The sequence below is a fragment of the Zingiber officinale genome, chromosome 4B (genome assembly GCF_018446385.1).
Source record: "Zingiber officinale cultivar Zhangliang chromosome 4B, Zo_v1.1, whole genome shotgun sequence".
NCBI lineage: Eukaryota > Viridiplantae > Streptophyta > Magnoliopsida > Zingiberales > Zingiberaceae > Zingiber > Zingiber officinale.
In genome coordinates, this window is record NC_055993.1 from 124563287 (window position 1) to 124588787 (window position 25501).

The following is a 25501-nucleotide window of genomic DNA, read 5'->3' on the forward strand; positions in this document are numbered from 1 at the left end:
GCTAATAGACAACGGTTGTCGTAGGCCAAAAAAAATTAGCTGACAATAGTTTAAAAAAATTATTATTTTTGACATACATAAGACAACGATTTTTTAAAAATCGTTATCATTTAAAAAAAAACTACCAACAATAACGATTTTCAATAAAACTATTGTTAAATGGAAAATAACAACAGTTTTTTAAAAAATCATTGTCTATTGAGTGTTGTTGAATCCCAAATTTCTTATAGTGTGCACCAACATCGTCTATGGCAATGCACAATTTACTCTCAAGACAAAACTTACACGGTTGGAAGGTAAACTAAGCGAACTTGATAAGTTTCATTCTCAACATATCAAAGAGCAAGCATCAAGAGCAAGATCAGAGTTAGAAGATGTTCAAAGAACCCTTCTTAATGGAAAAGAGCCCCTAAGTGACTATAGCACAATAAGAAAGAAAGCAATAATACTAGTGGAGGCGGAAATGCTCTTCTACCAACAACATGCCAAGAGTATCTACCTCAAGTGATGCACCAAATTTTATCATGACTTGGTGAAGCGAAATAACAAAAGAAATACTATTATTACACTCATCAAACAATCCGAGGAACAAACAACTAGTTTGGATGAAGTCGTCGAAGAATTTTTGGAATATTTTCAAGGCCTCTTGGGTGAGGCCGGCCAAAGTTCTCCTCCCGTGATGTTTCTTCCTTGCATGGGGATAGATTATCTCAAGCCCAAGTATCAGCCCTAGAAGCCACAATCATGGAGGAAGAAATCAAGAAGGATCTATTTGATATAGGCGCTAATAAAGCCCCAAGTCCGGATGGTTACAATGCAAAATTCTTCACGACGGCTTGGGACAATATAGGGGTTGATTTCATCAAGGCGATAAAGGAATTCTTCATTAATGGTTAGCTCCTCAAGCAATGGAATCACACCTTAATAGCCCTCATCCCTAAATCTGATCATTCTCCAAGAGTTTCGGATTTTAGGCCTATCTCATGTTGTACGATTTTCTACAAGGTCATCTCCAAAGTATTGGCTGCAAGATTAACAAAAGTTATATAGATATATTGTTGGATCTGGCTCAAGTGGCTTTCATCAAAGGTCGGTCCATAGATGATAACATTTATTTAGCCCAAGAATTATTGAGAAAGTATGCTCATAAGTGGATTTCTCCAAGGTGTATAATCAAAGTTGATTTGCGCAAGGCTTTTGACACGATTGATTGGAGTTTTCTTATGTTCGCACTTGTTGGTTTTGGATTTCCCCAATAATTTTGTGGATGGATAAGGGAATGCATAACCACGGTTTCTTACTCCGTTAGTTTAAATGGTGTATTACATGGTTTCTTTAATGGAAGAAGGGGCTTGAGACAAGGTGATCCTCTCTCCCCTTTGTTGTTTGACCTATGTTTAAAAGTTTTCTCACGTTCTATGAAAGTTATCTCTAGGTTATGTGCTTTTCATTATCATCCAAAATGTCAAGAAGTGGAACTCACACATATAGCACATGTCGATGACCTCTTGTTGTTTGCAAGGGCTGATGTTTCTACTTTTAACCTCATTATGGATTGTCTAATGGTTTTTGGTGATAAAGTAGGCCTTCGAGCAAATCCGATGAAATTCAACTTATATATGGCCGGAGTTAGTTACCAACTAAGGGAGGAGCTACTACACATAACCAATTTCAACAAGGCATGTTTCCCTTCCGATATCTTGGTATTCCATTAGCAATGGAGAAAATGAGGATTGCAAATTGTGATGCACTTCTTGACTCCATAAGAAAGAAGGTTGTATCTTGGACGAAGCACACACTTTCCCATGTTGGAACATTATAACTTGTAAGATCGGTACTTCAAGGTGTGGAATGTTTTTCGTTGTCTATCCTTCCAATTCCAAGTGAAGTTATTGACAAGATATATGACATCTCTCATTCCTTTGTATAATCAACAAAACATCCACCAATCTCTTGGGCTTCTATATGTCTACTCAAAGAAAGAGGACATGGTTTACGTGATTTGCAAATATGGAATATGGCTCTCTTATGTCAGATTCTATGGAATATTCAAAATCGAAGGGAGACCCTTTGAGTACGATGTGTTCATCATCACTATCTCCGGAATATGGATTTTTAACAATGAAGGAGTAAGCCTTCGAACTCCCCTCTTATTAAACGTTTACTTTATATTCGTGATGAACTTGTACAGTGAACTACCTCTATTGGCGTGGCAAATATGAAAATGATAGAGTGGTTTGCGAGGGAAAATAATGGGTCAGTTTTAGTATATGAGTTTTTCTGTCCAAGAGCTGCTAAAGTATTTTGGTTTTCGGTGATATGGAAGTCATATATTATGCCCAAGCATAAGTTTACATCTTGGTTACTTGCTTATGGAAGACTAAGAACGACGGACACTATTTTCATATGAGTCAAACAAAATACACGCGTTGTGTCACCAACAAGATGAATCCAATAACCATATTTTCTTTGATTGTGACATTGTCAAGCCCCTACTTGATAAAGTCAAGACATGGATGGGTATCACTTTTGAGATCACCAATATGACCTCCTTTCTTGATACATTTCAGCAACACTACAAAGGTGACGACGGCAAATGAAAGCAAGACATCTTGCTCTATCTTCCATGATTTATCTCATATGAAATGCACTAACATGAGCTGATTTGAGAATGTTATACCTTGCTTTGAGAAGATATTTCACAAAGTCCAAGTTCATGTTTGGCGCTTTGTAGATATCAAATAATCCTTTTATAATGTGTGGTAATATTTTGTGATATGCACGGATGTCATACAAAGTCCAAATCATGTTTGGTACTTTGTAGACATTAGTGAGACCTTGATGTGTGATGTTATGCATGAAGTTTAGTTAATGGTGTCTTATAAAGTCATAAAACTATTATGCACTTTGTAAACATCATATGATTGTATTTTATTCTTTTGGAGAGTATAATATATTTACCATCCACAGAAAAAATACAAAAAAAGGAAGAGAGAAGCAGAAAAATAAGTGAAAAGTTGTATGCATAGGAGAGAGGAAAGAAAAAAGAGAAAAAAAAAATAGTAGAGAAAAAATGATTGAAAAAATTAGATTTGTCCGGAGGGTAAAACAAGAAATACACTTAGAAAATATATGATAAATACCAAAATAGCATGTTACTTTTTGGTTAATTCAGAAACTTAGATGCCTTATTTGATAAATTACTATTTTTTTATCCAAAGGCTTCCCATCTATTTTATAATTTTTTATTTTATAATATAAAAATATAAATATTATTAAGTGTTATTGTTAAAATGATAATTAATTTAAATTTTTACAAATAATAATATTAGTTATACAAATATACAAATTATTAATCTATTATACATTTATAATTTTAACTCTCAACCCTAAACCTACCTCCCAAATTGATCCGGCATAATTCCGAACTATGGTGAACTCTTTATACGATGACGTCATGCATTACATCACCTAAACTTTCTCGCCTCCCATCACGTGCGACGCGTGTGGTCTCAAAGTACTCGGCACGTAAACGCTGGAGAAAACGCGACGTCGTTACCGTTCTCCAGCTCGCATGACGCACTCAAGCCGCCCCCACTCCATTTCGCGAATCGCTCGCTTCCACGTCATCGATGAGACCCTACTACGCGCACCGCGTTGCTCGTGAAGCCCTCCTTCCTCTCTTGCGCCAGTTAGACACAGACCAAGCTGTAGCGCTCTTCGTAGGATTTCTTATAAAAGTCCCTTTACAGTCGTTCGATTCGACCTGATTGAATCCCCATCGTCCGTAACTACGTCTCAGGAGAGCCTTCAACGGTCTAGATATGATGTATACGGATCGAACTACTGTAACGTTATGGAGGCTACGGATTCGCGCTCAGACGACGCTTCGCATACTCGTCCCATACGAGGCAAGTCAGCTGTATCGCACCTTTCCATCCGTAAATTCAGGGCCGTTCGATTACGGTATAAATAGTAAGCGATCACATCTTCGATCTCCATCCCGATTTCGATCAAAATAGAATAGATGTGGGCGGTGTTCTTCGCGTTCGCGACGCTCTTCCTCGTCTGCTTCGGGATTGGGATGATGTTCACGGTCTACGTCTGTTTGATGTGGTCGGCGATGCTCGGAGACCAACCAGAGGCGGCGGCGATGGCAGCGGAAGGGAAGGCGGGTGCGGGGCTGTCGACGGCGGAGCTGGATCAGCTCGCGGCCGTCGTCGTCGGAGCGGGGGTGGGACCGCGTGGGCAGGAGTGCGCAGTCTGCCTGGAAGAGATCGAGGAGGGGCAGGCGGCGCGGGTGCTTCCCGGTTGCCTCCACGCGTTCCACCAGGAGTGCGCGGATCGGTGGCTGGCGGAACATCGGGAATGCCCCCTTTGCCGTACCGTCCTTTGTCCTCCGCCGCCGACGCCGCCTCCTGCTGCCGCGCAAGTGCAGGTGGTTGTGGCGTAGCAACTGAACTGCGCGAATTTTGGCAATTTCCCCCATTTTTAAAAATTATTTTACCGTTTTTTACCTATTTAAATTAGAAAGGTTTGAATATTTATTGAATTAAAAAAAACTATTATTGGTATTCACAATTAGTTGTCCATTTTTTATTATATAATAGATTTAATATGAATATACTAAATGAAAAAAGAAAAATCTTAAAGTTTTTTTTTTTTTTGAATATGATAGATTTTTTTTCTCCAAATTTTATCAAACTCTAAAAACATATATTCAAACCTAAATTTAAAGATAATATATACAAATTAAAAATGGATCATTTTGGAATTTTGGATCATCAACAAAACTCATAGTTAGACAAGTAGAATCACATAACAAGATTACCATAACACTATACAGTAGAGCTGTTCAAAAAAAAAAAAAAAAAAAACTTGAAACCTGCTCAACAAATTCCATGATATACTACAAAATCGTAATTGTATCTGATAAAAGATTTATAATAATACAATCGGTAGTTCTTGATAAATTTTAGAGAAAAGGTACCAAAATAACAGCTAATATTACGCAAATTAATGTTCGGTCTGTATCGACAATAAACTTCCAGCTTAAAACTTCTCTTTTGATTCCGGTTCCTTAGTGAGCCTCTGCTGAATATGACGATGCAATATCTCTGAATATTCCTGACAACACAATTTACCAACAGATTTCAGACCCATTGTCAAATAATGATTTATTAGATGATTGTGAAGATGCCCAATGAAATCAAATCAATAGTTTGATGCAAACAATTTTTCTTGAATCTATCAATTAATGATTGAGCAGTTAGCTTAGCGCATTAAGCTTTAAAGTTAATGAAAAATAGACTGCATACATTACTGAGCTCTACATCATCTCCGAGTTCTTGAAGAAGGCCCTCATGGTTATCTTCACCATAAAGACCACCTGCACTTTCCAGCATGGCACGGAAAATACTTCCAGGAGAGTCGTTCTGTTCAATCTTTTGTTGTGCTTCATGAAGATCAATCTGAGGAGACTGAGAATATTATCAGCAAATACATAAACGGCTGAAGAACAATAGGAAGTAGAACAGAGTATAGAATCTAAGACCATTGATTCTAGAAAAAGACCTATCTGTATGTAACATTAGCATTATGAAACTAGAAAAATTGTTGGGATGATTCAATCAGCAAATTCAACAAACAAGCATGTACCTGCAATTCACTTTTGTGTATCCTCTCGTCTGGTCTGATTGTATTATAACTTTGAGACTCTGGTTCAGATTCATTAACACTAACTGATGGAACTCCACCAAAATTCGTCAAAAAATTATTAAAAGCAGGGCTACCAAGGACCTGGCTCATCAAGTCACCAGCATTTACTCGTTCCCTTGAATCTTGCCCAACAAAATTTATGCTACGTGCAAACTGATTAAAGGCAGCAGAAGGAAATGGACCAGAGGACATATTCATACTGTCTCGGTTACCATCGGAGACATGGGAAACAATTGATCTCAGTAACTCTTGGCCCCTAGAAATAGATTCTTGATTTTGACTAACGGATGATGAATCATGGGATTTTCCATCCTTAACTATAGGCTTTGCTACGTTTCTCCGCTTCTGAACAAGATTTCAATAAGAATATAAATCATAAGCAAAACTTATCACAGGGAAAAAGGCGAAAATCATGCATGAAAGTTGTGAACTCTGGTATGCATGTAACCCAGGTTTTCTCACCTTGGGTTGCAGACCGCCCAATCCAAGCCCCAAAGGGGTAGTCCTATCAGTCCCACCAGACTTGCTACTTTGTGCAATGTCCTTCATCTTGTCCTCAGAGGACTTTTCCTTAGTAGTCAAAGTGTTTACAGGTTTCGAGGATGCAGACCCGCCCATCCCACCAGTAATCAAAGAATGCTGCAAGATAATACTGAAAATGAAGGTCCAAATACATAGGAGGAAAAAATCCACTATAGTTGTAAACCCAATACTATCAAACCTCCAAATGAGATGTCATCTGATAGAAGATATCATAGCCATACCTGCTTTCCAGCTGCTGTGGAAATCCCAGGAACGTGCGTCTCAATATTCTTGTTTGCAGAATCAAGGCTATTATCAGTCCAATCACTTACAATATTCTCACAACTATTTCTTGATGCAGAACCTACAATAGCAGGGGATAGAAGAACCAGCAAATGTTGATAAGCATAGACACTTGAGTGGAAGAGAAACAATATTGTTTGTATGCTAACACAAATGATGATAAGCATAGACACAATGAATGTAAGAGAAACAATATTATTCATATACTTTACCTTCAGTAACTAACTGCTGCCCGACCGTGTCTGATATGCTTTTGGCAGGGGCACATCCATTTGTTTGATCTGGTGCAGTGCCAGAATGATCAGTCTGTGTGTGTTCTTGTGCCACTACTTGAGGAACAATAGCAGATTCTGAAGAAGAATGTTGAACAGTCTGTGCTGTAGCAGGTTGTGTTCCACTAATTATAGAAGGATGGGAATTTTGAGATGAAGTGGAAGGTGTGGGGTTCGATGGTTGTGACCCCACATGTACAGGAAAGAGAACACTAAGGACAGGACCAGAACCAGAATGTTCACTGGGAGAACGTCCTGGAATAGCTGCAACAACTGTTCTAGCTGTCATTCCTCGCATTGGAGCAGCATTCCCCAAAGGTCCTGAAGCATTGCTAGTTTGATTTGCTTGTTCCATATTTTGGCGTCCAGTATAGTTAAGATCCCTTGTACTTTCCCTTGCACCAGAAGATGACACACTGGGTGCTAATGAAGTCCCTGGTTGGTTAAAATTTAGCATAAACCAAAGAGGAGAGAGAAGGTGAGCAAAAATAAAAATCTCTTACCAGAGAGTACATGTACATTTATATTTCTCAATAAGTCCCCAGCATTTAATATATTAGAAGGTCCACTAATCAAAGGTGAAGCACCAGTGAAAAAAGAGCTCAATTGAGGAGGAGAAGGCTGCAACAAAAATATGACAAACCTGCTTACTTAAAATTAACAATTCATCTGCAATAAAAAGAATGTATAATAACCTGAACCATTATTGGATTTGGTCCTGTGGAAGATATATAAACTGCTGGGCCAGAGTTCACGAAAGAACCATCCTGCATCGAATACAAGGTTGTGATACTACTGAATACTGATTCTATTTCTAGAATGTTAAAAGGTAGCATACAGAAGATGATCCTGTCCGCAGCATCATAGTTGTACGACCAAGCTCCAAAAGCATTGCACCTAAATGTTGCATGACTAAACCCAAATGCATGGCTTCAGTCTGTATCTGACTTCGAACCAATGGATCAGAAGTAGCTTCTCTTCTCAAGCGCTCGGCCATATGCTATAGAGAAACAACGGCAATTCTATGTCATATTATGACAACAACTTATGAAAGAAATAGAAAGTAAACATTCTGATAAATATCTCTTCAATTCTCTTCAGCATAATACCGCTAAAACTAAACTTTTTTTATTAAAAAAAATCTTTTCATTAGATGCTTACAGTTGTTGAGGCTTTTCCATTTCAGTTACCCTACTATTGAACAGCTCATATTCTTGATGTTGCAGAATGCAAATTTGAAAATTTCAAGGTAATATTTTTCTTTAAAAAATTAAGGTTTTCATAAACAAATGAAATTACACATGTTACTAAAAATTGAAACCCTGGGAAGCAATGTCTGAATTTGATTGCACCAGATAGTGAACAAAAATAAAGATCCATCATCTAAGCAAATATACCGTGGCAAAAAGTACTCCAATAAAGGAACACATAGATAAATAAACAAAAATCGCACTCAAATATTCTAAAAATAAAACTAAGAACATACAGAAAAGGCAGTTGCTGTATTTCCGCTAAGAAGCACTCTTGCTTGGTCAATTACTGAACCCAACACGTCAGGAGTAGGTACTCTGTTCCCATTCAAGGATGTGGTATCTGACCTTGGAATATTCTGTGTATTGCTTGGTGCAGATGACTGAGAACCTTCAAATATTATATTCATGGAGAAGATTTCTTAATTGTTTGTAAGATAATATTTCATTGAATAAAAATTTTTAATGGGAGAAGAAATCACCACTGTTTTGTAGTATTAGCTCCATGCGGTTGATATAATCTGATAAGGTCCTCAAAGAATCAGGAATGACCTAAAGCACAGAAAAATGGGTCAATAAGAAGGCATAAGAGAACTAAGCTTAGAAAAGATTAAACAGAATGAAAATTCAACCATATTTGGTTGTAGTGCTGCTGGTGAAGCGAGTTGCACTTGAAAGGGTTGATTGACCAACGTAACAGGTGGCTGTGTTTGATTGTTTTGTTGAGCTCTGCCACTAGCATCTTGTGAATGTCCTGTGCTATTACTAGGAGCTGCCTGATTCTTTCAATAAAAACCGCTATTTTACTTTTTATTTAGTCAGAATAAGAAATATATAAAGAAAGGCTCACTACTGCAACAGATGGGGTGTTGTTAGCACCAGCAGGAGATAAAATCCCAGCTCCTATAGATTGCAGTACTGCACCAACAACCTTTAAAAAGGATAAAACATATTGTAGATAAACCCACAAGAGATCAAAAGACAGAAATTCATAACTTCAAGTAAAGGTGAAGTCATACAACTTCCGAAGTAAGGAAAATACCCGACCAATATCAGGTAACAAGCCCATTCCTTCTCTTTGGTCAGAAATATTAACAGTTCCTAGAACAACACTATGTGAAACTTGTCCAATCCTATTGGGAGGTGAATTGGTTGAAGAATCAGTTCCTGCAAATTTATGAGAATTATATCATACAACTACTTAGACAACAGAGTTGTATAACAATGTATATTTAGCATATAGACAAGTCTTTAGTGACTTTTCAAAAAAGAGAAAACGTCAAATGGATAAGTGAAATAAAATATCGATGATAGTGAAAGAATCAGAACATATGTGCATTGAAGATTTCATCTCTTTGTAGTCATAGTGAAAGGATAATAACAGAATTGTATCCAAATGTTATATTTGCTATTTGATTAATTAGAAATCTGATGATGCTATGGGATCAGCCTAACAGTAAATACATTGGCAAACTACAAAATACTAAATCCAGTAGAAACAGATCAATGGCTAACTGGAGGCATCCAAACTGTCCACACAAACATGAGGTTCTAACTTCTAAGACAACATTCAAAAACCTGGTTGGGCGTGTTCATGCTTGGAACAGACTGTAATTACATAGTGCATACACATACTATAACAAAGCAATCTAGTACAAAGGCCTATGGTCAGTCTAGATTCTTGACTTGTGTCAGAGGTGATAATACTAAGATGACTATGTGAGGTCACTAAAAAGGTAGAATAAAAATACTACTAGCCAAGAGGAATTAGGTGGATCCCAATAGATAAAATGAGATATATTAAATTAGGATGGTATGGAAATGTTCAAAGACACAATATGATGAATCCTTATTTCTATATAAGTTCACACCGCCACAAAACTGTATTGTATCAATGCAACTCATATTGACACGTGAAACATTTATCTTTTGACCATTCAATCAATCATACTGCCACGTTCCAACTCTTGAAAAGAAATAATTTTTGTCTATAATTTGCTTCATATTGAATCATGATGTCATAATATTGTTTACCATAATAAATTGCCATCATAATCTGGCAGTTTATGATGTTTGCCAAACCATCCAATTCCCATAGGAACACCTTTATCTCAATAATTCAATATTGATATTGTTGAAGTTGTATATCTGCCATCGAGGTTGTCTTTAAAATGAAAGCGCTCAGCGTTGCTAGAATGAAAAAAAAAACAATATTTTTTTATTGTTGGAGTCGAGGACCAATGACCTTTACTATGTGTTTGACAATTTTCTATGATATACAACCCTGTCAAGGAACATCCAAGTTGTATTGCTAGCACATGCAAGATGGAAATAAACTACTGGAATTAGATGGCATGTGCCACTTAACTAAACTGATACGTACCACTTATACTGAGTGACGCAGACACAAACCACAGTTTTAACAGTACATTTATCATCAGCACAAAATGCAGTTAAGTTGTCCAAAAGAAATGGCAAATTGCTAGACATCAGCAAAAATAGATATCACATTGATAGATAAGTTTAAGGATGACAATTGGTACCAAATTACTAGAAATGTTCCAATCAATTAAATAATTTTTTGTTACATGAACTTGTGTCATTGGATTCCCTCCCTAGCTTTCACTCTAATTGCATTATCCTTTCTAATTATAAGATCTATTGGTTGCCTTCAAACACGTTCATACCATCTCAATCTATTTTCTCTCAATTTATCATCTACAACACCTATTTGAGACTTCACTTCCACAACCGCTGACAACCTTGACTATGAAAAATCTTATCATAGACTCATTAATGTCAACAAAAGTCTGAAGCTCACATAATCAGATAACCTAATCTAGTTTAAATATTCATCAAATTGGGGAAATTTTAACTTTGCATTAAGGTAAATGTGTAAACAGTAAGAAAAAAAGAAGCAGCAAGATTGCAATAGTCCATTCTTACAAGTAATAGCTAATCCAGTAAAATCAAGACAACTAGGTCAGTGCTGAATGATTAAATTTAACACCGTGTTATAAAATTATAGAGCTACAAATACGAGAACTAGCAAGAAATCATAATCAAGTAGGAACAGCTATCATTGGAATTTAAACGTTTTAAATGCAAAGAAGAAAACATTACTTGATATCTATCCTTAGTAAGGCATTGACAAATTGATAATAAAAGCTTAGTAGCATACTAAAGAGAATGAGTATCTGAAGACCACAATAGAAATAAATAATCTAGACTTACCTTGGTCATTATTGTGAGATTGACCTCCAGAAACAGTCCCAGATTGAGTTTGAGCCTCAACTGGTCTAGCAACCAAATGTAGTGTGTGTCCATCTTCCAGATCTGTATGATTGTGAAGGTACAAGTTTGCATGTCCTTTGTGAACAAATATAGTAAATCCAGCGTTTTGAAAATGCACCACTTCACACAGTGCTTGGTGCCACAACCAAGGTATCTTCAGTAGCAATTATGGTGAACCACCTTTCAGGAAAGGTGCTAAGACCCATGCTTAAGCCCTAGGTATGGGGCACAAAAGACGGCCCTTGCAGTAACATATTATATCTCTTGTTAACTTATATAACTTTTGGCTGGCCTTCTATATTCATGTATTTTGTAGTAAGTTCTACCTTGGTTGTTCTTCCATTCTCCAGGTTTCATAGCAAGGCAAAAATAAATAAATAAATAAATAAAGAAGGAAATTGGACATCTAAGTCTTTATGAAGCTATTATCTGGTCCTTTAAATTTAAACTTCCAGTGTCCTATTACTAACTGTGCTTCCGTTATAACATCATATTAAATTTTATGGACAAAAACATTTGATTATGTGATGGAACTTTTTAAGATTGATTCACACTATTATTTTTCTTTGATGACACATTATTGTAACTATATATGTTTGAATTTCTTTTTTATTGACTGACTAATGAAAATTTTATGTCATTGAACTTTTTTAGATTGATTTACAGTATTATTTTTTAATTTCACATTGCTGTAACTTTATAAGATTGAATTTCTTTTAGATTGATTGAATGATGAAAATTTTATGTTACACCAGTGTAACCATGTTATATGACTTGTATTTGTGTATACAAATCATATAACTTAAGAGTTAATAGTTAAAGAAAAGGCAAGAAACTTCAACTTCTACTTGACCTGAGATCTAATACAATAATCAGATTACAAGAAACGTAGCTTTAAAATCAAATCAAGATTGCATAAAGATTCCATAAAGATTCCATTTACATACAAAATTTTCTCTAGATATATAAGTTACTTCACATATTGCGTCTCACAATACTGATCTTTACTCCATAGATCCCAATAGATACGGTTACATACTGCAGAAAAATCAAATTTCAATTACGTCCATTTAATTTAGGTTCATAAACTACAGAAGGTGTTGTCAGATTTAACTGAAAAGAAGCGAAAAAACTAAATTGTAAAAGGGCAATATTTAAATATGAATACTACTTCATTTCTATTTGCAAAAAAATCTTACACATTATGTACCATTCTACGTAATTTTAATTTCAGTAATAGGTTAGTAATGACAAGGATGAAATCAGAAAGAGGAATAAACAATCTATCATATCCTTGTGGATATCATGATTTCAAACTAAAATTTAAACATATTGTTCATGAAATTTAATTATTGCTAGCTAACAAAGCATACCTAACTAGAAACAAGAAATAAAGGATACGGTAATCAGAAAGAAGGTGATCATCCTTTAAGACCTTCCCCCTAAATATCAACCGTTGCTGCTCTACTGGAATACCTGAAGCACTTGCTACCTTTTCCTTTAGTGAAGGAATAGGTGTCTAGAAAAATTTTTGAAGATAAAGAAAGCTAAATTAGTGCCATTGATAATATGTTTGTCCAGCATATAAATATAAGATATTCAAAATGGATGAATAGTCTTTTTTTTTTTGTATTCAATGAGAACAAAATAATCATATTGCAATAATTTATATGATAATCATATACCATAAATAGTAATAGCTTATCTTCAATTAATAAAATCAATACATAATATGAAGTAGTAAATGTTTAGTATGAAGCAATTATTAAACACTACAATGAGGCTTAGGCATTATTAATGTAATCAGATGTTTTATTTAAGTAGGAGTGGTTTTGTCCTATAATGTTATTGCAACCCTAGCAAGAGGGATATATTCCAAATTACCAACTAGTCTACAATAGACCAGATTCCCATGAGTTAGCTAAGAAAAACATAACAAAAAATGGAATCACAACTTCAACTTGCAAAATTAGAATATCCTACTACAAGATTACCTAGCACCCAACACCACCATACGCATAGAGAAACAACACCCATAAATTATAAAAGATTTTGTTATACAAAAACCAAGTTACACCACCAAAATAAGGAAAAAACAGATTGCTAACGTCTTATAGTAAACTAGTTGCACCTCCATAAGCACATCAGAAGGCTAAGCAAACTCATAAGAAATTACTTGAAACATCTATAGTAGCCTTACATCTCTGTTTAAAGAAAATGTATAGATCTGGGAATCCAGTGACTTGACATTAATCTGTATAGTTGAATCTGAAGATTCACCAATTCCTGAGGTCGAACACTTGCTTTGATCAGTAGCCATCCTGTTGAATATAAACATGCATAAAAATCATAACCATGTGATGGAGTGTGAAATTAGTTAAAGTAAAATGTTAATTCAAGTCCATTAATGACTTTCTTGTGACTACTTGAGGGGGAAAATGACAGTATATACATGTATTACAGCAAGAACACATGGAGCTATAGTACACCTACTGCAATCTTAAAAAAAACTAAATAATGATTTCCAAGCAAGAATATCATTCATACTAAACAACAATAAATATCACAAGCGGTGGGCAAACCATCATAGTGGAGTTATGCGCATGGATGCACATAATCAACTTGCAATAACCCATAACTTACGTTTTTGAACTTCCAAATTTCATAATACCAAAACTCCATTTTCATACACAAATAATACCTTATATAATACTTGTTAAAGTAAATACGAGATTAAATACCAATGCAATTTCTTTTTTTTTCAAAACTGCTACTTGAGAAAAGGACTGTTCCCATTCGCTCGAATCAAGGGGGAAAGAAGAAAATTTGATTATTATTATTTTTTATCTTGTATGACATAGACGAGAAAAGAAAACGGCGCAGAATTTCATGTATAAATCTCCATTCAATAAATCCAAACAAAAATTTGGGAAAGCTGAGACGCAAACGGGTAGGTATAATAAATTAAACAACGTTTAGATAAACAACACAAACTTAAAAGTTCGAGCTTTCTTAGAGGAATGTGTGAGAACAGACAATGACATCAAGTTCTCGGAATAGTTTTTCCATTTCAGATCCAAACAGGACTGGAAAAAAACGTAGGAACAAACGAGGAGAATAGCAGGCTCTAACATCTCGCAAAAGCTCACTTTTTCTAGGAGAAACAACAAAATTAGAGAAATGATTGAAAAACGCGAACAGAATCCGATGCAAAAATATTATCATTTCTAATAGCAACGATTGAAAACAAAGAAAAATATATCCATGTCTACAAAAAAAAAAAAATCGAGAACTGAAATAGGGTGATCTGATCGAACCTTATCTCGAAGCCGGCAAACGGGTCGATGTCTTCTTCCTTCCCCTGTTCTTCTTGAAATGGGGCAGAAAATAAACGGATCGACCACGCCTCCCTTTTCTGGATCCTTTCCTTCCTGGCTCCTGCGGTCTCAAAGCCACCGCCGATTCTGGAAAGGACTCGAAAGGGCTTTTCGCTAGCAGAGGAGACTCTATGCGGGAAATCCCAGAGCGCCGATCGGGTGACAGTATACGGCCCGGCCCGTTATGATTTCCATATCAACGACCCAACTTTGGACGTATTTGTTTGTAGTTTTGTTATTATTATGTTGTATGTTGTCAATGTCTTGATGTATCCTCTATTATTAATTAGATTGTCCGTGTAAATACAAAAATTAATGAATAATATTTAAACGTAAATAATAATAGTAAATTATAAGAGATACCTTCAGAAATTTATGAAAAATATAAACTGTAAAATAATGATGATGGAATTAAAGAGGTTATTTAAAAAAATAATTAAAATATGAGAGTAAAATAATAATAATGAAAAGTATTTTGGATAAGATTTTAATGAAAATTTAACATTTGGATCAGGCTTAATCTTATGCACTATTAATGTCATGTTTTTAACAATAGAAAGTCAAAACAAATAACAACGATTATATTTAAAATAAAAATATATATATTACAGTAGATATATATTTAAAAAATTAAACGATATGAAATAAAATATAGAAAACAATCAACTTTTTTAAATCTGATAAAATTTAGAAAAATCGTTAGTTAATTTTTCAAATTTAGGGGAATTATCCAAACACCTCGACAATAAGATTTGATATGTTTTTATCATCCCCCAAGGCATTACAAGATTCATGATGTACGAGTGTCGTCTCCTCGGGGTGGTACGATGATTAAGACATAGGGTGTTATCATATGAAGTCTTGGGGTCGAAACTCTACGTGACCGAGCATAACCTCCCCTATGTCTTGACCATTTGCACTAATAAATAATAGTCATCCGTGATTGACAGGGGTAGAAACAGATTAACAGGGACGCTGGGATGAGCGCATCGCCTTTTATCACATGATGTACGAGTATCACGGCACGAGGACAGAGCTGTCGTAACTTTTTTTTTAAACTTTTCCCAAAACTATTTTAACAAACTGAGAACTGCTGCGCAAAAGGCTGCATCATTGTGTTTGTTACTTTATTATATGGGCTGATACAATGGCAAGCAAAATCAAGCAGTTAAAAAAAAAAAGCAATAAAAAGAGAGAGCGCGCGGAAACTTAAATCCTCAAAACCAACCCGAGGAAAAAGAAAAAACCTTTAGCATGTGATGAAGTGGATCTTGCACGAACTTAACACTATCCTGCTTAAATATGAATCTGAAACTATAGGCGTATTTGTTACCATCTACAAGCTATATATATATATATATATATATATGTCTTGAATGCATATTAACTTGCACTAGTACAACTAGTTACTACTACAACTAATTAACTTGCCACAATTGAATGCATATTAACTTGAGTTACTAGTACAACTAGATAATATGCATCGCAAGTACAGTTAATTACATTTTAGCCTAGTGAACATACTTTGTTCTTGTGGACTTGTAACGTTTTCATTGCAGAGATCCCAAAAGAACAAGCTAGTGCTCCTCTTTGCTTCTTCTGGAGTAAACACCTTCGACAAACGACACCAAACTTTGCTTGCCAAGATAAGCCCGATGCACCCTATGATCTCACGTGATCGGAAGATTGATCTGACTACGTTGCTTCAATTCAGCTTTTTTTTCCTGAACAGTGAATTCCTGTGGATTAGGAAACCAAGCAAGACATTTTCGGGTCAAATTTAATTAAGATGTTTAGCTGCAAGTCTTTGATTTAGCCATGGACATGCTCATTTGGCTAAGCAAGATGGAGTTGAGTGATAAATGGCAATAGAGGGTGATCGTGCCTGGGTCTGTTGACTCATGACTTCTGCATGAGGGTGAGAGCAGCGGCGAAGGAAGAAGCCTTTTACTCCTGTCCTTGCTGTTCTGCTAGTGTGACCTTAATGCATGCAAAACTGAAGTTGTCTAGGTCGATAATGGGTCAGGACTGGGACCAGTAACACTAGACATACTAGGCAAGTTACAGGCAGGGCATGCTTAACATGGATAGTTCACTTGTGCGGTTGTGCCAACCAGGTTTTGGTTTCAGCTCACAAGAGAGTGCTAAGTTTCACTTGTGTCAATGCATACCTACTGAATGCCAATATCTATAAAGTTTCTTGGAGCAGTAGCTCGAACAGATGATAAAATGAGGACAATAAGTTAAGATGGCCTGAGCATGTTCAAAGTCGATGATAATTATCTAGCTATATTAATTAATTTGAATACTAGTATAAGTTTTTTCATAGTTCTATTAATTGTTTAATAAAAATCATCTTATGGAAGCATAAGATATATGTAGCTGACCTAAAATAGTTGGAACAAATATGACTTGATATGATCATGAGGATGATGACAACAATAATAACGTCATGAACCTTCAACCCGATATCATATAGAAAGTAACATGAATAATTTTGGACAAGCATAGGAGTAATAAGTCTGATTGTTCACATGTGAACTAGAAGTAATCCAATAATAAGAATTTATTGAGTTGCAGAGAAACTCATAAAAGGCTGTGCATAACACAAAAAAGAAACCATATGTATAAGTGATACAGCCAAAACAGAAGTAAGATATATTGGTTAAATTTTAACCAGTGGATAAGACCAGAATGTTTGATCAATTCATCTAGGAATATAAATTCAGTGGCATGATTGCGTGTTTCAATGTAACTACTAAAATGGTTCTAAAGAGGGTAAATTTATGTAATAATTAACTAGTCTACCAAGATATTTCTTCTATTGATCCAAAAGCAATTCCAAAAAGAGATTCATGCGGCATTAAATTATTAGGACACAATGGTGTTCTCTTTGAATTATCGCTCTTTGTAAATTTGATACTTAGTTCTTGACTTATTCTAACAAAGCACCAACAGCAAAGCACTCAAACAGCTCAGAGTAGAAAATTTACCATAATTTGGTCCATCAGTAGAACCAACAGCTACATGTTCAAAGTAATCTTTGCCGGCATCTGCATTTGGATAAAATATCAGAATTGTTAGGCAGGAAGCTTGGGATCAAAATTCTTGTAATCATGAAAGTTTTTCTTTTCATGTCATATTGGTACCGTGCTTCATTGTCAGAGATGGGTCCTTATCTTCAATGTACCCAATAATTTTAGCTGGATTCCCCACAGCCATGCTTCAGATAGTGAAAATAAAAAGTACGCGTATTAGAATCACATTGAACTTACAACTAGGATTCAAAAATAATTGATACACAAATAGTTGATTATATATCATGGCACTAAAAAATTATTTGGAACATAATGTTCACTAGAAGAATGCTACATACTGAAAATAAGGTTTGTCTTAATTTTTTTGATAGGCTGAGTACTATGCGCTTAAATATTTAAAAAACTAATGACTATAGATTGCTACAGCACAACACAACTGCTATAGCCTCCTCTACAAAGACATCTTTGATGTACTTGTTCAGATGATTTATCACTGCCAAACAACAATTTTATGGATACTACATCCAGCTTTAACAACTAATGAATATCATTCTTTTGAAAAGCATCATTCTATCCACCCAACTAACTGGATTATATTTGAAACCATAGCTTCCGATCAGGGTGGTCCTAAAACACCTACAATTTAGCAATCAATTACTACCTTGAAACACAGTATAGTACAACTGCCAGTGTAACAATTACATAAAATTCTATAATATAATAAGCATATCACCAAAAATGTAGGGTATAGGCTTATGGATAGCAGTAATGTTTCCGGATTTACCTCCCAAAACAGTGGCTACTATAGTCTTCAAACTCAGTCACAAAGGTAAAAAGAAGCACCTTAATATGACACCAAGACTCAGCCCTTATAGCAGTCTATTGCACAAGACACAGTATATGAGAACTTGGCAATTCCAATGTCCATAGTATTTTCTAGCAAAGAGGTCATTGGTGCCAAGTGTTTGGCAAAGCAAGTTAGATTCACCTTTATCTACAATGTCTACATAAAGTGTGCTAGGATTTGTCATAATACACATGGAGGTCTGATGCGAGGTGGACTCTAGGGTGGCCTAGAATGAAGTGAACTCAAAGTGAAGAGAATAAAAACACATTGAACAAGTTTGGGAAACTTGGCGCATCCAATTAATCACAAGGTGAACTCTAGGGCAAGGAGCATTTGACAAGGTTGAAGTTCTAGAGAAATGAAAGCATGAGAGATTACGTAAGTGAAATGTGATCTTGGGGTTTGTGCATTTGAACAACATCCTAGGAATGGCATTTAGCTAGGTGAGGTATGGCTACCTATCCAGTGGTTTGGTTTGAATCTTTGACAGGAGGAAAGTTGGCGCTGACTCATGGTCTGACTTAGATTGTCCTAGGACTTTTCTAGGCATATAAGGAGGTAAGTTGAGTGAAGGAGGATCATCAACAAGATTCAGTTGATTGGCATGTTAATTCCAATGAATTGGAGCACTGTAGTCGTTGATCAAAGAGTTGACTGAGCGTTTAGTGAACAAAAGCTTCCTATTCAAGCTCTCAGTTGATTGGAAAGTCTTTCAGTTGACAGGCTATATAGTCGTTGATTGTTCAACAACAACTAGTGTCCAATTAATTAACTGGAGGTGAACAAAATGTATATGTTGAAATCTTGCTTAAAATCTCTTTGAAGTTTTGGGCTTGTAAGGTCCGGCAAAAACATTTATGAAACTCCTTTGAACAAGCACCTACAATGCACAAAGATCTCCAAGACCTTGGACAAGGTTGAAGGTTTAAGCAGTAATCTCTCTTAACTTAGGTTTACATATACATTGTCTTCAGAGGAGTTATTTATTATATCCATCCCATAGTTGGAATTGTAAGAGTCTTAACCCAAATGAAGAGTCATTATAGTGAAACATTTTGAAGGCGACTCACCTAACGAGTCATAGGTCAGGATTAAGAGTGGGTCTTAGAATAATATTAAATCTACTTGTTAGCAAGTGTTTTTTTTACGGATTAAGACTAGGTCTCAGAATAATGTTAAATCTACTTGTTAGCCAGTGTTTTTTTATATATTTTATTTCCATTATGCATTAACACTCTTGGCGTGCACACCATCCAAAAACTATCAATTTTATTGACTTGTTTTGCGAAAATTGTGTATTAGAATTCTGTCTATTCACTGGCTCCCCCTCTAGCCAATGTGTTAGATCCATTTCATTCAATCGTATAGATATAACCATATAGAAGGCAACTTTATAAGTATCAACATTCATTTCAACTTTCTGTATACAATTATAAAGGAAACAAAATTATATAAGCACATGGATTGTGTTATGTTGGAGCTATATTGCAGTATAAGCTCTCCTTATGCATGAACATAATCACAATTTACTTAAATTGCTTTAAAAGAAATTGATGATACTCTCAACAAGGGAAAGAAAAATGATGTATATAGTTTAACATTTTCTAATCAAATCAAAGATGGACTAACCAACCTGTGTGGAGGTACGTTCTTCAAGACAAGGGAACCCGCAGCGATCATAGCACCTTCACCAACCACAATATTACCAAGAATTGTTGCACTAGCTCCAATTAGAGCACCTTGAGCAATTTTGGGATGACGATCTCCAACTTCTTTACCAGTTCCTCCTAATGTAACACCCTGTAGAAAACAAGAAACAATAAAACTTGCCATCCTTCAATACACATAGAGCTTGTCTTCTGGGAAGAAGAAAAAAAAGGAGTTGTGCATGCTACTTGAAAGCAAGAACAGAATATTAAAAAAAAAAAAAGGCAGCCCGGTGCACAAGCTCCCGCTGTGCAGGGTCTCGGGGAAGGATCCATTGTACGCAATCTTACCTACTTTTTGCAAGAGGTTGTTTCCAGGATTCGAACCCATGACCTTTTGGTCACAAAACAACAACTTTATCGTTGCGCCAAGACTCCCCTTCAAGAACAAAATATTAATTGATAAAAAATATTAGAATAAACCATAAGTTTAAAAAACACTCAATTCAGCTTACTTTAAGAACTCCGTCATTTACTAGATCAACAACAAATTATGAATTATGTACCAAACACACAATTCATCTTACTTTAAGAACTCTATCATTTACTAAATGCATTGATGCTGGCTAATGATCACCCTATGCAACATCAATTGTTATTGTAATACTTTTTCCAAATTAATGTATTTCATCCACCTTTGCTAATAAGTTTCATGCCATTAACAAGCATTTGTGAAGTCCCTCTCATCCACCTAAATCATATTCACATATTTGAGCCATATGGAAGGAAGAAAGCATCTTGATAAAGGTCCTAACCAGTGACTCACACGACAAGTGCAATTTCCAGTAATTCTTTTTATCTTTTGCATGTTAGAGGACCTTTAGTAACCTAATTATCCTGAAGAATATCCCTTTGCTCCACAAGTTCACAATCAACTAATTATGTAATCTCATTTCCATGTTCTACTTTTCCTTGCTCAATTGCAATCTCATGGCATTATAAACACCATATACTTTTGCTCCTAATCAAATATAACTTGATGCCACTCAAAGACTTAAGCTACCTAAAGATTGAAGGCAGAACCATGTCCAAACCACTTAGGCACAAAAAAATTTGAATAAGTCTTGGCTCATTCAAACAATCAAAAGTAATTCAAATAAGCCAGATCACTGTAATGTTTCCAATATGGAAAAAGTTAGTGTACCAACAGGATCAGAACTAGATGTTCAAACAAGAAAATTACAAATAAAGAGCATGCTAACAAGAAGAAATGTCTGACTATTGCCACAATGAAGTTGAATGAACACAATGACTAGAATGAACAAGATAAGAAAAACTTTTCACTTTTGTCACCAAAGATTAGTTGAAAAGAATATCTTCCCTAAATTTTTCTCCTGAATACAACTTAGATGTTCAAACCAGAAAATTACAAATAAAGAGCATGCTAACAAGAAGAAAAGTCTGACTATTAGCACAATGAACACAATGACTAGAATGAACAAGATAAGAAAGACTTTTCACTTCTGTCACCAAAGACAATTTAGAGTTGCAAAGAATATCTTCCCTAAATTTTTCTCCTGAATACAACTTTTGCATGGTGATAAGACAATCCAAATATATGCCAGTTTATCTAGAATGAGCAATACAAGTAGAAAAGATATCATTCACATCTATATCTAAAGTAGATGGTCCGTGGGTGGATTGTTATATGCTAATGGAAAAGCAGAGTTGAATGCTTGCCTGCATCAGAGAAACCCAGTTTCCAACAACTGCAGTTTCCCCAATGACTAGACCTGTTCCGTGATCCAATAGTATTCCTTCGCCAATCCTTGCAGCTGAAAAAAAGAAACACAGATTGATGAAGGGTTAGCATGTTAACAAAAAATAGGAAATGAACTTCAACTATATGGCCAATTCTTTGTATGTAAATGAAGTAAAAAGAAGGGATGGCAACAGTTGACTGTTATGCAGCCTATGCCAATTAGTGCCAGGCACAGATCATCAAACATGTTGACAGAATAGTATTTCATATGATATTAAGCTCCACCATAGCACTTAACAAGAAAATGAAAAAAAATTCTGTTATCATCTGCCATTAACCAATGTCTTACAATAACCTTAATGTGAGCCTCTATTTATTTTATTAGTTCATTCAAATTACACGGTCATTACATTACCCAGTTCAATTACCTAATTTTTAGATTAATTAGTCATTGTATAAGCTATAAATAGAGGGTCATATTTCTATTTGTTGATAGAATAAGATATCCAAGTTCTCTACTACAACATCAAAATTAGTAAGCAGGAGCACACTTACACGAAATGGTACTAATGCATACAAACAGTAGAGAATATTTAATCACTAGGCTAAGTTTCACTTTGATACCAAATGGTTCTAGTGTAAACAACAATAACAAAAAAAGGCTTCTGTGGTATAACTTTAAAATTAACAAGTACCTGGATGTATATCCACAGCAAAAACCTAGAGAAAGATCACAATACATGAAAATAAACTTAGAAAGGCAAACTATATTTCTTGGCTATCATTAATGCACATAAGAGGGCATAGCTAATAGAATCACATCAACTCACCTCACTAATTCGACTTTGTAATGCCAAGGCCAAGATTTTACGCCCTTGATTCCATAGAGCATGTGCTATTCGATATGATTGCAAAGAATGGTAACCCTGAAAAAGAAACACCCCACACCAAACTAACATAACTACAAAAGCTCATGAAAATTATGATAAATTAGATCAACAACCTTAGATATTTCTATGTTTGCCTATCCACTCCAAACAAATGCAAAAACATCATAGCAAAGTCACACTTAAGGTAGCTATGTTTCTTATATTTTCAGCTATCAACTATAATAAAATTGCACCTTAAGGTACAATATTGCCCAACTATATGATGCACAAGCAGGATCTCTGTCCTTGAATGCCTGCATGAGAAAATAGTGCAACTTACTAATGGAAAAACAATTCCAAGGCAACCGGCAAACCAAATGACAAAGTCAGTCACCTGAGCATCTAGGCGAATTGAGCGTTGAATAACTCGATCATTCTTCATAACATCATAAAAGATATCCATTAATTGTGTAGCCAAAAGTGTTGCATTCTGAAGTCTATTTGATAGAACAAACCCCAATGCACGCTCTAAGCAATCATGAGATAAGACACTAGCGTATAAGAAGCTGCTCAAAATTTGCTCCTTATCCGCCTGCAAAAAAAAAAAATTTGAGAGTACAGCAACTAAAAAGAAAACACTCACGTTATGCGTACAAATGGGTATAAATAGAAGTACAAATATGTTTACATAGACGCACACAAAAATAGTGTGAGGTATCAACCAGAAGCTAGAGGAATCATAAAAATATTACGAGGAACGAACAGAGCAAGGAAACACAAATTTACGAAACTTCACCACCCCAAAACCAATTCTTTCCAACAAAGCGCAAAAACGAGTGATAGTACTGGTACACTAAAACACTGTTAACTTCGAATCACTGCTTTCTAGTACAGAACACGACTAGGGGAAGTACTGGACTACAACCTCGAATCGGGCATCGGATCTAATAGAGTCCCAGATGGGGTCGCCAGCGACATCGAGAATCGTCCGGGAGATAGAATTCGCCTTGGATTTTCCCACTGCGTACATGGGGAAAATAGTCTCCCGGTGGCATCCTCCCAGCGAAACCCTACCATTTGCCTTCGCCTCCTCCCCTCCCTCGTCCACCTGCTGGATGACGACGCATCGGCAAGCCATTCAAGAACAGAACCAAGCACCGAACGAAACCACCGAGAACAGAAGCAACTCGAGAGTAGGGGAGGAGGGAGAGAGGAGTGGCGCAGCCCGGCGCAATTTATAGAAGGAGAGCAGCCGTCTGCGGGGAAATGAAAACGCCCCAGAGCGAGGAAGGTACTCCTCTCCTCCACGAGTTGGCCCGGTTCATTCATTTTATCAGATCGACGCACGGCGAGCCCCTCCTGGACCGGACCGGACCGGAAAATGGTTGACCACGAGTTCAGAATCGTGATAAGGTAAGGTCTCTCCCTCCTGGCTCATGCCTACCTTTCGTGCAAGTAAACACAGCCTGCACGGGAAACGCAAGTGAGTGGTCGGAAAATAATAAAGCAATGAATTAATATTTTTCTTCATTAAAGAATCCTAACTGTGCGAGAATTAATATATCGAATTAAATTTCTAAATCATAGAGAAATTTTTTCGATAATTTATCATGGTGCAGTTGTAAAAAATTTAAAAGACATATTTAATTTTTAATTTTTTTTAAACGATGGCCTATGGACCAGCCATTAGGAACCTAATCCGGTTCGGGTAAGAAATTGAACCGGATTAGTATCTGCCTAATCAATTTCGTGGTCGTTTTCTCTAATGTGATGGACGAGTCAAACAGATTGGTTGGTGGTCCAAGTGAAGTGACCCGGTCCAATTATTAGATCGAGAATCGGAAATTCGCTGCGGGTCCCGGCGGCGACAAAAGCAGAGGAGGGTAGACAACAACATGATTGTGCAGAGAAGAGAAGAGAAGAGAAAGGAAAGGAAAGGAAAGGAAAGGTGGCTGTGAGCCTGTGACCCGCACGCTTTGGCTAATAGTGCAATTTGTTTGTCTGCGTCTACACGATTAAAGTGGATGAGAAAGAAAGAAACGGCGGTGAAAAAGAATACAAAAAACCGCAGTGCGATTGATGTGAACCGCAACAAATATGGTTGTTTCATTTAAACGGCTGCCATGACATACTTTTTCAGTTTCTTACTTTTAGAGTATTGCCGCACTGAAGTATTGTTATGCGTCTGATCTGGACTGAACCTTCCCACTGGTCTTATATTCCACATGTTGGATGCTTTGTTTCCTAATTTGTACGCCAATCTAATAGTTTATTTTTTTTATTTTTCTTTTGACGATTAAGCTAAAGAGGCTAATAACAATGAAAGAATGCTTCTTTTCAATTTACAAGTCACTATTTATTTAAGGTGGGATTCAAGTTATATACCTAAAATTTTTTATCGTATAATTTTTGTCAGAAATGTGAATAGCAAATGAGCATGGAAATGAGGAAGATAACAGGAGTTTAGTCATTCATTGAAAGTTTCATGGTATTATGATTATTTATAATATATTAAGTTTTGAACATATATATATATGGGGAGAGATTTTATCTTACGTACACGTGTGGGGTGCAAGTCCAGGATTAAAGTTATACTAAATCAA

General features: G+C 35.9%; 3 protein-coding genes across 3 annotated transcripts; 1 reads left to right on the top strand and 2 right to left on the bottom strand.

Annotated features, from left to right (window-relative positions):
* The first annotated feature begins 4000 nt into the window (after positions 1-4000).
* On the top strand, positions 4001-4581 carry LOC121976442 (E3 ubiquitin-protein ligase ATL23-like). The gene has a single exon (XM_042528603.1). The coding sequence runs from the start codon at positions 4028-4030 to the stop codon at positions 4451-4453; it is 426 nt and encodes a 141-aa protein (XP_042384537.1). The 5' UTR covers positions 4001-4027; the 3' UTR covers positions 4454-4581.
* Positions 4582-4886: 305 nt separating this feature from the next.
* Positions 4887-14906, bottom strand: LOC121976441 (ubiquitin-like domain-containing protein CIP73). The gene is made up of 18 exons (XM_042528602.1): positions 14677-14906; positions 13560-13680; positions 12761-12878; positions 11300-11401; positions 9108-9232; positions 8916-8996; positions 8698-8847; positions 8548-8617; positions 8302-8456; positions 7654-7815; positions 7511-7582; positions 7319-7436; positions 6756-7250; positions 6483-6604; positions 6181-6357; positions 5659-6063; positions 5319-5480; positions 4887-5127 (listed from the first exon to the last, which is right to left on the bottom strand). The coding sequence occupies exons 2-18, from the start codon at positions 13677-13679 to the stop codon at positions 5053-5055; spliced, it is 2709 nt and encodes a 902-aa protein (XP_042384536.1). The 5' UTR covers position 13680; positions 14677-14906; the 3' UTR covers positions 4887-5052.
* Positions 14907-16108: 1202 nt separating this feature from the next.
* LOC121976443 (probable serine acetyltransferase 2) lies at positions 16109-24212 on the bottom strand. Its single transcript, XM_042528604.1, has 10 exons — positions 23824-24212; positions 23293-23490; positions 23153-23212; positions 22860-22955; positions 22725-22749; positions 22008-22102; positions 20255-20421; positions 17886-17959; positions 17730-17789; positions 16109-16460 (listed from the first exon to the last, which is right to left on the bottom strand). The coding sequence occupies exons 1-10, from the start codon at positions 24034-24036 to the stop codon at positions 16447-16449; spliced, it is 1002 nt and encodes a 333-aa protein (XP_042384538.1). The 5' UTR covers positions 24037-24212; the 3' UTR covers positions 16109-16446.
* Between the last annotated feature and the right edge of the window lie 1289 nt (positions 24213-25501).

Bases quoted from the DNA above. Each gene is read 5' to 3' on its own strand.
- LOC121976441 (XM_042528602.1), bottom strand. From the start codon at position 13,679: ATGGCTACTGATCAAAGCAAGTGTTCGACCTCAGGAATTGGTGAATCT. The intron at 8,997-9,107 runs GTATTTTCCTTA...TCCTTTTTAAAG, and splicing joins TGTTACCTGATATTGGTCGG to GTTGTTGGTGCAGTACTGCA. The intron at 8,848-8,915 runs GTGAGCCTTTCT...TTTTATTGAAAG, and splicing joins ACACCCCATCTGTTGCAGTA to AATCAGGCAGCTCCTAGTAA.
- LOC121976443 (XM_042528604.1), bottom strand. From the start codon at position 24,036: ATGGCTTGCCGATGCGTCGTCATCCAGCAGGTGGACGAGGGAGGGGAG. The intron at 22,750-22,859 runs GTGAGTTGATGT...ATCTTTCTCTAG, and splicing joins TACAAAGTCGAATTAGTGAG to GTTTTTGCTGTGGATATACA. The intron at 17,790-17,885 runs GTACCAATATGA...ATCCAAATGCAG, and splicing joins ATCTCTGACAATGAAGCACG to ATGCCGGCAAAGATTACTTT.
- LOC121976442 (XM_042528603.1), top strand. From the start codon at position 4,028: ATGTGGGCGGTGTTCTTCGCGTTCGCGACGCTCTTCCTCGTCTGCTTC.